Source organism: Schistocerca piceifrons, chromosome 5, assembly GCF_021461385.2.
Source record: "Schistocerca piceifrons isolate TAMUIC-IGC-003096 chromosome 5, iqSchPice1.1, whole genome shotgun sequence".
Classification (NCBI taxonomy): Eukaryota; Metazoa; Arthropoda; class Insecta; order Orthoptera; family Acrididae; genus Schistocerca; species Schistocerca piceifrons.
Window position 1 is genome coordinate 370,969,544 of NC_060142.1, and position 17,035 is coordinate 370,986,578.

The following is a 17,035-nucleotide window of genomic DNA, read 5'->3' on the forward strand; positions in this document are numbered from 1 at the left end:
ATAGTTAAGCCAATGATACTTGAGATAAAATTTTAATCTCTGGGAGAGATAACAAGTTTGGGATAATATATGAGGAATTGACGGGGGAGTGAGTAAGTAGACAAATCGATGAAGATGATAAAGGAAGCGTATAGCAGATGGCTGAGAACTCGGCCTGAAAAAACAACGTAATACGTACGAAACAAAGGACTAAATCAACAAATGATGCACGTGATAAAGTTAAAGCGGATATAGAAGGAAACTTTACTGACAAAAGAGCAAGCATGACATGGAAGATGCTGAAAACGATGAGAGCTGAAAACAAAGAAAGTGCTGGGATTACTTTAATATGGTGGACGAGTAGGTAAAGTATTGAGGTGCCTTACCTGGTTTGAGGAGAGGTACCAAAATGGCCGATAGCCACGAGGTAAAAAAGTTGCCTTATTCTATATCAAATTGAAACAGTCGAGGAAGATTTTCTTTGACGCAGCTGTCCTGAATCCGCTAAGCTTGCTGCACTGGATCTGGCCGTGACTGGGTGAAGTTACATGAGCCTCAGACACTGTGAAATTCAGATCTCATGTGGCTAAGGGGCAGTTATGAGACTCAGAAATGTAGGACCTGGAGTCCGCCTTGCTCCTCTCTGAAGCCGCATGGTAGGGGAGGAACTCCAGGTCCCAGCTGGTTTTAGCAGTTGTCAATAAAGAATACTTCGGCATCGTCTGAGCGATGTCGCTCTTTGATGACACAGTCACTACAGGACTGTTGTGATAGGTAACGACCCTATTAACTGGAAGGATCCTGATGGCTTCCGATTCTTCTGTAGAAGAACAAATGGAAAGGTTCATCGAGTCCAGGAACGATTGCCTCGACCTTTTCTTCCATTCCTTGATTGCACGTCGAAACTCAGCTCTTACGATTTGAAAGGCTGCTATGTTTTCCAGTTAAGTGCGGCATTTAAACCGTTGCAGAGCCGCACGCTTGAACCATAGTGTTCAACGGCAATCATCAGTCCACCAGTGGATAGGTTGCTTCTGAAGATGATAGGAGACTTCAGTGACATGGTGGGTCACTCATGTTCCATCCACTCCAGGATGCTTTCAGGGTGTTCAAACACACCCAGGTTTCTGAATAACATCCAGTTGGCTTTACTGACCATCCATCGTGGCTGCGCCGTTCCATGGAGGTCTCTGTCAAGGAGGTGAATCCAGAGTGAGATGCGGTTACTGGAATGGTCGTCAGTGACTTCCTGGCTACTGGAATGAAGATCATCGTAATTTCCCAGTGTGCAGAATCCGCGCAGGCTTCAAAGCAGAAAGAGAGTTTGATAGCTGAGGGTAGCCCAGTAGCAATACAGAAATGAGTGAGAGTGTTCACAGTACACAGTCATGAGACGTCATGAGGATCTGTAAAACCCGACAACGAGGGCAAGTAGATGTCGAGTACCACAATACATGACGTGCACTGAAGTTACCCAGTTGGATAAATGGCCTGGGATGTTGTTCTTTAATATCTGAGAGAGCCTCAGAATCTATCACATCAAACAATGAACATCTAATACACGTGAAATTAAACTGCAACTGCTTGCAGCTCTGTAGCCAAGGGGAGAGCAGAAGAGTGGCGCATGTTATTAACAAACAGCACAACCTCCATCAGCGATTCTCCTAATCAGCTTATCCTTGGGATGGAGGGTATAGTTTCATAGTACAGGGGCATAAGACGCTTTAAAATGCAGTCCCTGTCAACACAAGCAGCGAAGGCATTCCTTTGCTAGGAGTTTCAGTTCCTCTACATGTGTCCTGAACCCATTAATTATCCTCTGTAGTATGAAAACTTTATCATGGCGGTCACTATCTCAAATGGTTCAAATGGCTCTGAGCACTATGGGACTTAACTACTGAGGTCATCAGTCACCTAGAACTTAGAACTACTTAAACCTAACTAACCTAAGGACATCAGACATATCCATGCCCAAGGCAGGATTCGAACCTGCGACCGTAGCGGTCACGCGGTTCCAAACTGACGCGCTTAGAGCCGCACGGCCACACCGGCCGGCGGTCACTTTCTCACCCTCTCTTTGCGACAGGAATGAGAGGCCACAATGGGAGGAGACTCATTTTTGAGATGAGTGCCCCCCCACCTCCCCCACCACCAATATTAAGGTCCACCAGTTCAGAATGCGATCTTTGAAAGGCGTCGAGTAAAAGGAGGTAGACATCATAGGACTGATTGCTTCCCGTCTCTGTCAGCGAGTGGAGCATTGCTTTTGAATTTTTGGCCGGCAGAGCAGTGGCAGTGCTAGACAGTGGACCAGGCTGAATCTTGAGAGCAATCACGGCCTTTTATTATCTTCTGTAGAGAGTTACGGTGTTCAAAATAACTGCAGCAGCAGAAGTGCATTCACAAACACACATACTCTGCTGACACTAGCAACATCCGTTTGTGTAGTAGCTTCGATTTCATAAACAGGCATTTTAAGAGATGATACAAATGTAGCAAACATCGGGGCACCATGGTCTTATACATTTTCTTAGCCTTAACATACGAGATGCGCTCCATAGTTTTAAACTCTGGCATCTTCTGCCCTTCAAGATATATGCTGCAGCCTCTACTCCGGAGAGGGTGGTCCCAGTAGCAATGAACGCACTACATGCGAGATGAATAATCGACGCCTTCGTAGGTACCCTAAACATATAATCCACAAGTGGCTCCTCCCTTACCTCCTAAGGTGGTGTTCCCAGCGCTGGCATTTAAAAGAGCATATTGGTTTGGGGACATACTACCGCATACTTTAACGAAGAAAACCTTCCTTACAGAGAGCGGAGGCGCAGTGGTTCGCATACTGGACAACGGTTCAAACGCATGTCGGCCAGACTGATTTAGGTTTTCTGTGATTTCCCTAAATCGATTCAGGCAAATGCCAGAATGTTTTCTTTGAAAGGCTGTTGCCAACTTCCTTCCCCATCCTTCCCCATCCTTCCCCAATCCGATGCGATCGATGACATCGCTGTTTGGTCCCCTCCCTCGAATCAGCCAACAAACCAAACCTGCCTTCGCGTGCTCTGGGAAATTTCAGCTCTTGAAGGTAAGGATAAAGTGGTCGAATTTTAGCAGATCCGCATTCACCCCATTCCTGGTATTTTGCTTGACCCTACTTATCTTTCACCTCGTCTTTGGGAATGTCCACCAGGTCGCTGCAAATCAGAATACATTTGCTGTATTGTGTTGTTCAGTTTCGATGGCTTCAGCTTTTTGCAGGTTTTTCCCTTGTTGGGAGCGAGATGTTTCGACCAACAGCGTCCCATCACACAGCTGCTTGACAGATTTTAACGCATCTGCCAAGCTCACTAAACCCTTCTGAATGTAAATGGCCGAAACTTTCTCAGAGATTCCCTCCATTCTTTCACAAATAACACAGTCTGGCTTTCACATGCGTCCTGTCACTATTTGTTGAACTAACCAGAACAAACCCACAACCGGGAGGACTCGTCAAATGAGTCCTCTTGAGCGTCTGGATGTTAGTACCTACCAGCGGTCCATCCATTTCGCTGGGAGAGGAAATTTCAAGTGGTCCATCTTGGTATTACGAGCAGCTGGCAACATAAGGGGCAATTTAGACAGAGCCACATATGCCTCAACCAGTCCTATACGAATGAGGTGCGGCTTTTTCCCCAGATGTTTCCCGCTAACAGGCTGCATATGGGTATGAAGCACATACTGGGATGAGGGTTTCCTTATAGAGCTATTTACCATTCTCACGATCTGGGCGGTTAAACCGAGATCCCCATTCCCTGGGACCCACATGATGGTTGCTAAAGCACGTCCAGAATTTACGGTAGAAGAGGACTGGCAGCACTTATCTCTCCGCGACTCAGGAACCGGAGGTCACCAAGCCCTTACCCGGCAAATGAATACTGAGCCACGGAGGGTAGGAAGGACGATGCACGCTTCACCCAGTAACCGGCTTCCTACAATTGTTACCGAATCGTGTTAGTCTCATGTCTCTTTCTTGGGCAAACTACTGCACTCCAGACCAGAGGAACACCATTGGCTTTGGGACGATAGTCCTGCACTCGACGTCAGCTGCTTTCAGGAAAGCAGCCACTTCTGTCAATCTCAGAGTAGATGTAACATCCAACGGCCTTTATCACTTGTTCAACATAATCCAGTAACTTTATATCTCTACAAAATTTTGCCTTAAATCTCTGTCTCGTTCCATGGAAGTTACTCCCACATTCATTTAAACAAGCCATATCATTCTTCCTTTCTTTATTTAGTCTTTTCTGTATATTCACCACAGGGCTGATAAATTTGTTAACTTATAAATCTTCTTAATTCTCAGTACTATTCAGTAGCTCCACATGGCCAACGCTTCGTTCTCTTCTTTTATCATTCTCTGCCGTTCAGGATTTGTTTTTATGTAATGCTGCACTCTGGATATAAACTATCTGATCAAAAGCATCCGTACACCCCCATGTAATGCGGTGTTGAGCAGATGTCACGATAGGCAGACGCACCAGTATTTATGGAGGCGTTGTCAGCAGGAAAACAGTAATAGGAGAATGGCTCTACCAGGAGAGCACACTGACTTCAGACCTGGACTAGTCATTTCACCAGCGACATTTCAACTGTTCTAGAGCGGTCCTGTCGACTGTCGGTGGTGTCATTGTGAAGTGGAAATGCAAAGGAACAAACACAACTAAATCAAGACCACGCAGACATCACGTAATAACAGACAGGGAATACTAAGCACTGTGTAGTAGGGCTGTAAAAAAATCTCATGATATCAGCATAACGAAGAACTCGTATGTTCGAAAGTCGTACCTGTAGTCCGGCTATGACACTGACTGCGCGTAGAGAGATAAAATGACGGAGCACAATCGTAAGCGGTTTCACATACCGCACTCATATCTATAGTCAAAGCTAAGTGAGATTTTAAATGATGGAAAGAATAACGGCACTGGGCAGTGGATGACTGGAAACGAGTAATTTGGGATAGTGAATCACCCTTCACCCTGTGTAAATTCTATGGAAGGGCCTGGGTTTGACAAATGAATGCAGAGCAATAACTGCCATCATGGTAGTGCCAACAATGACATACGAAGGACGTGGTGTTACGATAAGGGGTGTTTCCCCAGGTTAGGGTTTGGTCTTCTCATTTTGCTTACGATAACGCTAAATGCATAAGGTTATGAATACGGTTTACAATGTAGTGTACTGCATGCAGTATAGAAACGATGCGAGGGCGTTGCTTGTCTTTATCAGCATGACAATGCAACATTTCATTCAGCATTATCTGTGAGGCAATAGTATTGGGAGATCAACATTTGGTAACTGCCTGGCCTCTCGTGAGGCCTAAAATGAACTCTATAGAGCACGTTTGGGATGAGTTAGGTGTCGACTTCATTCCACAGCTCAACGTCCAACATCACTCTCTTCTCTGGTTTCGGCTCTAAAGGGAAAACGTGCTACCATTCCTCCGCAGACATTCAGACATTACATTGAAAGTGTCCCCAGCAGAATTCAAGTCGCCCTAAAGAGAATGGGTGGTCAAACCACGTATTAAAATCCAACTATTGCTGTCCAGATACTTTTGTTCTGATAGTGTACACAAGTAAGACTTATTTCTCAGATTAAGATCTCTGTTCAGTACAATGAGGTTGTATCTAGAAGGACGCTATTGCCTATGCTAGTCGGTTCCTTTTGTTCTCATTGGTCCGGCCGTCATGTGTTAATGTCCTTACAAGATATAAGAATTCCTCCAGATCGTCAACTTCGTAGTCCCGAAATCTGATGTAAGGTTTTGTCGCTAATCTCATTTCTGCTGCTCCTTAATATCTTCACATTTCTTTGGCTTGTCACAAAACATTTTCTGTGATGACTAGACAGTTATACTGAAAAGTTTCTGAAATTTTTCACCACTTTTACGAAGAACAAAAATGTCTTTGTGCTGTATATTTTAATTCCAGTTATGAATCGTATTTTGTCAGTACTTTTAATATACAGTAGTATAACAGTGCTTGAAATGAAAGTGCCCAGAATACGCAGTCGCATTCAGTGTAACTTCGTTTACATAAACGATTAGAGTTCTGATTCTCTGTGACAGGTACAACGGTCACCAGAATGCATTAGTTTACATACTTCCTCTTTTGTTTCCAGGCCCTCCACGACAAATAAGGGGCACGTACAGCGTCATATTTCGAGTGATAATTGTAAAGGATATGGAAATACCGGGTACACGTGTGAGATAGCCTTATCAGCACCGTAAAGTGGCTCGTCGAATCTGTAGCGTTCGGAAGTGACACTGGCCTGACGTTAGATTGCGTGGCAACGCGAAGGCAGGGACTGTAATGTACGGAATGGAACTGGGGACCTATAAACGACGGAGAGGCTTCGTCCCCGCCGTAGTCCTCAGTGTTTAACAACCCCACAACAGGCTACAGCAGTCCACTCACCCCACTGCAGCCCCACACCGAACCCAGGGTTGTAGCGCGGTTCGGCCCCCAGTGGACCTCCCTGGGAACGTCTCACATCAGACGAGTGTAACCCCAATGTTTGCGTGGTAGAGTCATTATGGTGTAGGCGTAGGTGGATGAAGTTCTCGTGCAGCAATCGCCAACATAATGTATCTGAGGCAGAATAAGGTGACCCAGCCCGCATTCGCTGAGGCAGACGGAAAGCCGCCTTAAAAACCATCCACGGACTGGTCGGCAAACCGGACTTCGACACTAATACGTCGGGCGGGTTCGTGCCGGGGACCGGCATGCCTTCCCGTCCGGAAAGTAGAGCATCAGACCGCACGGCTAACCGGGCGGAGTAAGGCAGGAATACTCGTCATCAAGTCTCTGGTCCACTATCTCTGACCATCGAAGGGTGGATCGCAGCACTGTACTCCAGACAAATTACAACCTCTTCATGTCTGCTCCTGCCATCCAAAAACAAGTAATGGATTTCCCTGCAACATTCTGTGTCATCATCCACTACTGTTGGGATTCCAGTAGTGATTGGGCTATATGAATAGGCTACCATTAACACCACGACATAGACGTCTGCGTCTGGAGTGGTCCAGTGTTTGGGAAGCATGGACTGCTCTTGAATAACATCGCATAGTCTTCAGCAGAGTGTTGCGATGCCTTACTACACCAGATGATTATCGTCGGCGATTAAGGCGGCGACCTGTGGAGAGGTTCCAGGTCACGGATGGTACTGACTGAGGGGACTCTGACGGCCAGCGGTACGTCCTGATGTGTAACTTCTCATGCGGCTGTATCGTGGATGCTATCTCTCAGAAGGCCAATGCTCGTAGACGTATAGCGCATGTCTCTATCAACTGTCTGCATAATGTTAGAGTTCTCCCGTGGCCAGCAAGATCCAAAGACCTGACCCCAATAAAACACTTGTACCAGCTCGGACGTCAACTCTAACACAGTAAGAGTATCTAGGATACCAAAGACCAATTGCAGTATCTTACCTCAGAAGAGGATACAGTGGTTTTATCGGACCAGCGCATGCTTTCGGATCAGAGGATGTGCGATGTCAGATTGATAAGTGGGCACATTTGTAAATTTCACCCGATGTTGTAATCTGGGAAATAACATCACATGTCATCTCAATCCGTGAAGTTCCATTTCATCCCCCTCTCCCCTTCCGGATACTTCATTGTTGTTGTAAATCAGTGTAGTTCGAGTCAGTCACGTCCGAAGAGCATTAAATGTGCCACATGCTGTATACTTTAAATAACTAATTTGTATCAGATTAAAATCACGATTATCTGTTCTACTAGTTTCCCTGCTTCTTACGTGCGTTGCTATCGACATATGAAGTTTGTATCGAAAAGTCTCTAGCTGCCCAATAATCTAGCGAAACTAACTGATTGCGTAATTTCAAGATCGACTGCTGACGGGCGGAGTAGAGGGGAACCGGTTCTCCATTTACAATCTTGTATACGAAATCAAAGCGGCGTTCCGGTGGCACCGGCTTTCTCTTTCTTCGTCACACCGCCAGAACACACTCAAAGGCAGGCACATAACGTTAAGAACAGGTTTTCTCACTCTCCCATACTGGAAGTATCGGACATTTGAGGAGAAGAGTCAGTTTTCGAGTAGTCGAACCAACAGGCGAACTTTCATTCCGTAGCTAATGAAAGGATAGTTCTAACTCGGAGAAAATATTGGCGCTCATAACCTGTGCCAAATTTGAGGTACACAGTAGCTAGCACACTTTCTATTTATTTCGATTAGTTACGTCGAAAAATATGGTTAGTCTACCCTAAAGGTGAAAAAGTTTATAAAGGTAACGTTGTGATGATAATTTATACAAAAGCTCCGAACTAAGTAAATGCAAAGACGTCTGGGTATATAAAACAAATTTTCCCACAATTTATTATAAAGACAATCTAAAATTTTAGTCAATAATTTATCACATAGACTTACACGATTCTATAAACTGAGGCAGTAGAATATAGATTACGGACTGAGAATAAACTGACGAAAGATGAAAGCAATGATAGTCCGTTGAAGTGATAATAGCGAGAAGCTTAACATAAAATTTGGTGATGACGATGTAGACGAAGTTAAGGAATTGTACTACCTTGGAAGCAAAATAATCCAAGACGGTCGAAGCAAGCAGGACATAAAATGCAGACTAGTACAGGCAAAGAAGACGTTCCTGTCCTAAAGAAGTTGGTTAGTACCAAATACAGGTTTTCATTTGAGAAAGAAATTTCTGAAAATATATGTATGGATCTCAGCATCGTATGCTAGTCAATAACGTCGAAATATCTGTAACGCTATTAGCGGACGATCTGTTTTCAGTGGGAAGGGTACAACTCCAGTGCACTAGCGAAAGTAAGTGATGTCTGCAGACGGACGAAGTTGATCAAGTGACTGCAAGGCGAAGTGATCGAGCACTCTTTAGTGACTTTATTTTAAAAGTCACTGAAACAGTAGCTACGTTATTTTACCTAGGAGTATGTAACTCTCCCAAACGACCGAAAATAAAATCACCACATATAAACAGTTGTAGGGTAAGCTGATTCGAGGCTGAGACATTGTAAGATCAACGAAAGTAGTGGCTAACAAAACGATGATAGTCCTGTCCTTCAGCGTTCTTTGTCGGTCTAGAACCCTTTCCACATAGTATTAGTAGGAGAGCGGCGTGGTCAAAGAAGAGAAAATCAGAGAACTTAGAGCTCATACGGAGCTCACTCTCCATTCTTGGATGGAACTAAAATGGGATGAAACGATAGTGATACCGAAAGCACACTCCCCCAAAAACCATGAAGTGGCCTGTTAGGTATAAATGTAAATGTAGATCTAAGAAACCGCAAGAAGGTAATATAAGTTGAATGCCAAGAAATACAAGTTCATCTTAAGAACAATGTAAAGCAGGGTACCAGCTTTTCACAATTTATCTGGATTGTGTAAGTCATAGATGCAATAAAGGATGTGAAAGGAAGTCTTGGAGGAGTAATAATAGTTCCAAGGAAAAAGATACCAGTGGTAAAGTACACAGGTGACATAGCCCTCGTGGCCGGATGAAACGTAGACTTGGAACAATTTGGAAGGAATAGGCAACACAAACTATCTGATCAAACGCATCCGCGCACGTATTACGGAATATTAATATTGGTTGTAAACGTCTTTCGCCTTTCTGACTGCTTGAACTCTGTTGGGGACATTTTCAATGAAGCGTATGAACCCCACTGCATGGTTGGTACACCATTATTCCTCAAGGGCTGTTATCAGAGTAGGTAGCGATGGTGGACTTTCGAGTCTGGTGCGAAGTCGACTTTCTAGTTCACTTCCCAAGGTGTTTCATAGGGTTCTGGCTGGAACCCTGAGCAGGCCAGTATATTTCAAAATGTTACTGCCCAAAAGCGACACCCTGACCTACGCTGCTTTATGACGGGTGCAATGTCATGCTGATACAGCTGTCGACTTCGAACTCTTTCTCAATATGCATATACTGTGATGCAAAATGTGATCTTACACCTTCACATTTAACGTTTTCTTAAGAGCAACTACAAAAACAATCTTAGTGTTGTAACTTCAAGTCAGCCATACTTCACCACTGGAGTTTACATGTGATGGCTGGTAGCGTTCTACTGACATTCGCTAAACTGAAACCCTTTCATCGGGTTGCCACATGGTACAGTGTGAGTCATCACTCCAAATTACTCGTTCACAGCTATCCAGTGTCCAGTGGCCTTGCTCTTTAAACCATCTCAAGCGTAGCTTACCACTGATTAGAGATAGATATGGCATATGAGAACCTGATGCCCAATGCATCCCATTCATTTTAAATCCCTGCACACTGTCAAACGAGAAACTAGTAAGGAAAGTCGAGAGAGCTGCGGCTAATGACGACCATCATCCATTACTGAAATCACACACTGGTCCATCGTTGATGGGTAGTCCAGGAGCCTACCAACACGGCTGTGGATGACGGTAGAAGCTGCTGTAAAACGCCAACGACGCACGAGTCTGACAGCCTGTTGTACTGGGTAGCCAGATACACCATTCAGCATAATACGGCATCCGACGTCGCCGTACTCCTGAGGGTCACTGATCTGGGAGGAACTGAGTACACACCAGTCCGGCCTAAATAAAACACATCTTCGCGGTCACCGCCATCTCCAACCAGTGCTACCGACGCGGTATGCCTACCCCGCGAGTGGGCGGCAAGCTCTCCCACCACCGTCTGCTACACTTACGCTCCGATTTGTTGCACCGCTCTCGCAGTTGCAAGTCCGCTGTCGGATTCAGCAGATTCCTCTCCGGATTACGTAGACACCATCCGTCGCAAAAGAGACTGCAGAGACTTGTAATAAAAGGAATAATCTTGAGTAATGTTTTATTGTATGTAACGATGCCACACAGGTACTCGGTCTGCATCTTGACAAAAGAATACGGGTTTCCAGACTGGCAGTGGCCGAAACTACAGCATAATCATTGCGCTAGATGGATTGCTGATAGGACTTTAGAACTGAAGAGCGACTCCTTCCACTGACTTCAGACGATTTTTTAAAACCGCTCTTTGCAATAGGCGACGGTCTCCTGCCGTCAGTACATGAGGTCTTCCGGGATTTGGTTTAACTTTGGAGGTTTCTCCGGGTTTCTACTCCACAATCATATAACGAGCAGTCGACCTGGGTAACTGCAGGAGGATTGAAGTGTTTCTGGTAACTCAGTTGCTTAGGTGACAGGGACAACTCCACATTCGATGTCATTCAGCTCTGCTGATCAACTGGTTCTACTGTTACTGCTTCTTTACTGACGACAAAGCACTCCCTGCCACCACAAATAAGAGCGTGCCGGTCTTTCGTAGCATCTACTAGTCATTTCCTCTTTACATAGGACTGTTCGCATACTTTTGGTCATATAGTGTACTTAACACGGGATACGGCTTGAGGCTGGACAAACAAAAGACGATGATGACGAAGAGTAAGGGAAAGAAGAACAACGACTAGCTTAATATAAAAATAGTGGACGACACAGAAGTGCAATAAAAGAAGTAATGCATGTATCTAGAAAGCAAGACTACACAGAATGTCTGTATTAGGGAAGATATTAAAAACTGATTGGTCATGATTGAAGTTACCTTTCTTCTACAATGCACGGTTAATGCATATTCACGCATAGCTGAGGAACAAGTTCCCCCAGGTGTTTGTCTGGAATATAACGCGTAACTGAATTGAAACACAGACCATACGCCGTAAATTTGGAGCCGAGGAAACTGGAACACATAAAAGTTAAGTGGGCAGGTAAAGTAAAATGAAAAACTATTAAAAGAAGTACTGAAAATGGGAAACATTAATGAAATAGCTACTACGGGATCCAGAAACAGTTAGTTACCCAAACGCTAGAGGAACAGGAGAAAACCTGACCTCCTACGTAGAAATACAGGAACAAGTCTTTGCTACTTAATGTAATGTTTCCCCATAACCCCGTCTCCCCCATACTCCCCATCACCTAACGTACTCTCTTCAAGTTAGTATTATGTCCATAGGACTGGTGCTTCGCTGTCTCCTTAGAAATTACTCCATGTTATCTGCAGTACACACGCACAATTGTCCTGGATACCATATCGATGTGTATGGTACCGTGCTGAAAGAGAACTGCCCTACGAAAGTTGAGAAAAACAACTTACAGGTAGTAACATTCGTCAAGAGCTCTGAAAAACCAACACAGGGAGTCTGTGGGAAACTGTAGACTTGTCAGCCAAAGATATGACGTAGCAGCCTCCTGCGAGCTGTAACACCGGTGCTAAATTGCATTTCACAGCCAATGTGTTGACATTTATAGGCAGCACTAAGTTATATTTTTCTTCTTCGACCTCAGCGATAATTGCCACCTGGAAAAGCTTCATGTGAGGATTAAAAATTGCTTTTTTTCCACACTGTTAATTTCTGTGTAATCATACATTGTCATTTGGTAGCCTAGGCTCATATCGGTTTGCTGCAGCCTGAGTGGCAGCCTTAGGATTATAGTCGCTAATGAGCTCACATTCCGATGAACATCCACAACATTCCTGTGATCGGATGCTCTGTATCAGGTTCCACTCAGTTTCGTGAGAAAAACTGAGGAGGTGTGAACGGAATAAGTGTACCAAGCAGAGAAGACATTGCAACTATTTCTGTTGTTTAGTACATAATTTCCTGCCGCAACTGTGAGGTGTATCACAATCCCCATATATCCATGTCTTCATTTTTCGTGATGACTGACTACAACATTTCCACTAGGACAGCGGAAATCAGCGTGGCATCGAACATCTTACTGTCTATATCTCTCAAGATTACTCCTTACACCTTGCACACACTCAGCCGAGTTCTGTGACGCAATAATTAAGATACTGGATTTGCACTCGAGAGGATAGCGATTCAAATTTCCGTTCCCCAAGTAGATCTAAGATTTCTGTAGTTTCCCTAAATCTCTTGAGAAAAATGAGATGAAGTTTACTGTGAATGGGACACGGCGGTTTCCTTCTCCATCCCCCATTCCCCTTCCCCTCCCCCCCCCCCATCCCTCAGTAAGAGCTTGGTTTCGTCTCTAATTACCTCGCAGAAGGAGGGCTGTTAAACGCTAATTTTCCTTGTGTGGTGAACTCCGTTTGTCTCAGACAGAAAACCCATTTTCCCCACACCGTACTTAGAAGTCATGTATCCTATTCTTCTGCCCTAGATTTATCAAGTTCAGGGATATCACCACAGCTCCGCTCCTGGTTGCAATATTAGCTAGAATATCTGTGGAGATATGTATCAAAGTTTCAATAGTTTTCTTGTCCACTGGACAATTAGGTAAGCAGGAAGTTAGAACGCGTAAGTTTGTTGAAGAGTTGTGTCCCGATGCGATTATTTAGGTTTTCCCGGCATCCCTATTAAGGTACATTAGCAGGAGGGCAATAATGTTGCAATGTATAAATTTTCTTTTACCACCAGCCACAAGAAAGAGGGTTGCCATGCTCCACCACCCCCGGCAGACATCTATGGTCTGAAGATGATCTTATAATACGATCGAAACCGGTCACCACATTAAAAAATTTATGCCATCAAGACTGCTTTCAGTCTATTTATATTGATTATAGATCTCTGTTTCCTATAATAAGAACTATGTCCTTTAAAATATTTTACAGTGTGCTATTGCTGAACGTTGTAACATGGAGCCCGAACTCCATTCGAAAATTGGCGCAATGTTTCCTCATATGACAGTACAGAAAAAAAACTTTTACGGAAGACCTATGGAGATACAGTTTGCGAAACCGAGTCTTCAAGTATAGCACCAACAATATACTAAAATACAACTGACTTAGAGATCGCTGTGGTGGAGTGAAAGCGCTGCTGTTTTCACAGCGAATGGAACAGTTCGATGCGTCCCATGGATAGGAATTGTTAGACATGCAGTAGTCTATGTGACATTTGAGAACGAATAAGTTCCATGGTTACTGCACGATAGTTGAAAGATCAAGATTCCGGACGAACGGGGCACCGAGTTGGTTACTTACCATTGTGTAAGTGTTGCAGCATGTTTACCTCGCTTCGAGAAAATCGCCACGGGAAATGTGATCATGTGGTAAAGGGTGACCATCGTCAACTATAACACGGATGGATGGGACACAGATCAGCAGTTACAGGCATATTCCATGCAGATAAAAATTAGTTAGGTTTATTACGATCCAGCACTATTTTCTCGTATTGAGGTTCGAAACAATCACCCACATACCTCTGCTCGCCACAAGTCCCAGGCACAGGCGTCACTAGACATGGCGCCCGACCAAGTGAGACGCACTACATGTTGATGCAGAGTACTAGTAATTCCTTGAAACACACGCAGACATTGCATCCCACTTACCTATGGTGCACGTATCAGGCAGCTGGTGGAGGCATTCTCCTGCAGCGGACGTTACATGGGATGAAAGGTGGATCTCTCATCCAGATGTATTCAGACACGTCTGCCACCACATCTCTACAGCAAGTTATACTGGAACCAAGTGCTATCAAACGTTGTCCGTTTTCTTATGCTGAACTACACCATAAGCGATCAGGACCATCGGAAAGAAAATGAATCAGCTCTGGGAAACAGATTTTTGTCAGAAGTTTCAGAGGAATACCCCATAGATATGGTAGAGATTGTGTGAACATAGCGATCATCCACCCCTTGTTCTTACTGATCACGTCTGGGACACCATCGAGGGAGATGTGTGCGTCCTGGACACATCTACGATCAATTCCTGGGAAGAGTGAGCTGCGCTTAAGCGATCATGACTTTGGATGATTCCCCAGAGCTTTCAGTGGGATCTCGAATTCTTGACCCAGGCGCACCTCAGCCTTCATTTTGGAGAGATGTTTTCCTAGCTGTGTTTGATGCAGTAGCTCAGCAGAGCAAGTATTTGATAGCGGGTTTTCTGAACTAAGTTTAGAGTTCCATCTCGTCTATCATCGACGGAGGTTTCTTCAATATAGCTCTCATATACAGTTAAATTATCAATTACTCCCATTTTCATTTTAAATGATTATATTAGTATGTGTATATCTTTATTAAAGGCTGCAGACTTCTGTCACGAATTGTTGGTGGACTCATGTATGGGAGCTCTCCATCAAAATGGAGTCCCATGGAATCCTGATGGTACAAAGAATTATCCCCTGATTGACACATATTCTTATTTGTGATCATCTCCTCGTGTAGATAGTGTCATATATTGCCCAGTGTTGCGGTCAACTTAGAACGAATGAGTCTTTGATATACTATTAGTACACCAGACACCAACAACTAGCTGACAATATGTCAATCAGTATATGACTGCCTAGAAGAGGGGAAGAGGAACGGGGTAGGCGATTGTTTCCTAATAAACTGAATCTGGGACCACCGGAGTTAAAATCTTAAATGCCGCGCAGGATTAGCCCAGTGGTCTAAGGCGCTGCAGTCATGGACTGTGCGGCTGGTCCCGGCGGAGGTACGAATCCTCCCTCGAGCATGGGTGTGTGTGTTTGTCCTTAGGATAATTTAGGTTAAGTAGTGTGTAAGCTTAGGGACTGATGACCTTAGCAGTTAAGTCCCATAAGATTTCACACACATTTCAACATTTCATTTTTTTTTTCAAAATCTTAAATCCATCCTCAGTGGCGCGTTTAATAGCGACTTTCATTATTGGTGGCCCCGCCCACTGTGTGGGGCTGTCACTATGACTCGTTGTGTGAAAGGCGAGAAAAGGAAAGTGCTTTAATGTGTCACGAAATACTTCCAGATGCCGAACACAATACTCTGGTTCGGACAAGAGTCTAGGCGCTAAAGGGGCGATTTCAATAATCTTCTCCTATGAAATAACTTGTAGTCTACTTTAAACTTCTCTTATGCTATGAAGAGTCTCACAAACGAACCTCAAGTAGTTATTAACTGCAGAGCGCTGTGATAACGATACCAACTAAGATATTCAAACGGATGTCAATCTGTAACAGTGGGGTTACTGGCCCGAGTAATTCAAGGGTTCGAGTACATTATGTATGCGTCAAATACATGTTCGTAAGGATTTGCACGATTAAAGATCTTACGATAATTGCAAATGCTGACGTACCCTAAAAATACAGAACGTAGAATTATGTGAGATCATTGGTAAAATTATCGAAGGTCAACAAAATTAAATGACATATATAATGGCTATCAAGTCTTTTTAGAAAGAAATATTTAATCTTACTCACAGTATCAAAATTATCCCCTGATTGGCACTAATTATTGTCTGCCACCATGTCCTCATTTAGATGGTGACATATATTGCCGGGTGATATACTGAGTATACCAGGCACCAGTAACTGGTTGACAATATATTACGACAAGCAGTAGACGCCATGACAGCTACATTCGACAAGCGGAGGAGGCATTTAATGATGACCAGTGAAGATGGGGCTCAGTCGTCACTAAGCAGGATACGTAAAGTCTGGATAAAGAAACAAGCTTTCAAGCAGCCATGTGTAACGAGCTACTTGAAGCACGCAGATTACACTGTAACAAACAACGAGGACCAAACATTTTTAAGGAAATGGTAAGTTTTCATTAGTTGTGTACCTGCACGGTGCTCCATGCTTTAGGTAGATGCGCGTTAGGTCGACCAGTGGCTCGCCGCGGAGGAGGCGGCCGTCGCCCATAAGCGGGTGTGTGTCCCGCGGGCCGGGAATCTGTGCCGCCAAACGGCGCATGCGCAGCCACGCCGACGCCTGGCGGCCCACCGACAGCAGCGCCCGCAGCGCCAACACCAGAGCGACGGCGGCCGCCGCGGCGCCCGCGGCCACCAGGCTCGCCGACGCCGTGGGCCCGCTCCCGCTCACCAGTCGAAACAGCCACGGCTCCATCCCGGCGTAGACTGGCGAGCAATTCAGAACAGCGAGTTGCCGGCCGCCAGGCCCTACTATCCGTGCGCAGTGGGGGCTTGGCAGCGCTGTGTGACACTGGTTACCACACTGTCTCGCATAAAGCACTCCATACAAGCGCACATGTACCGTGTAGCAACGTGCTTCGCTTGTCGATTCACCATCAAGTTTATTAATTGAACTGGTCAGTAGCACAGT

General features: G+C 44.7%; 1 protein-coding gene across 1 annotated transcript in view; it reads right to left on the reverse strand.

Moving 5' to 3' along the window:
- Positions 1 to 16,819, reverse strand: part of LOC124798998 (cytochrome P450 4V2-like) — a 101,927-nt gene extending 85,108 nt beyond the window's left edge. Inside the window, exon 1 of the mRNA XM_047262534.1 lies at positions 16,536 to 16,819. Within this exon, the coding sequence (XP_047118490.1) occupies positions 16,536 to 16,819 (284 nt within the window). The remainder of the gene's footprint in view (positions 1 to 16,535) is intronic.
- Between the last annotated feature and the right edge of the window lie 216 nt (positions 16,820 to 17,035).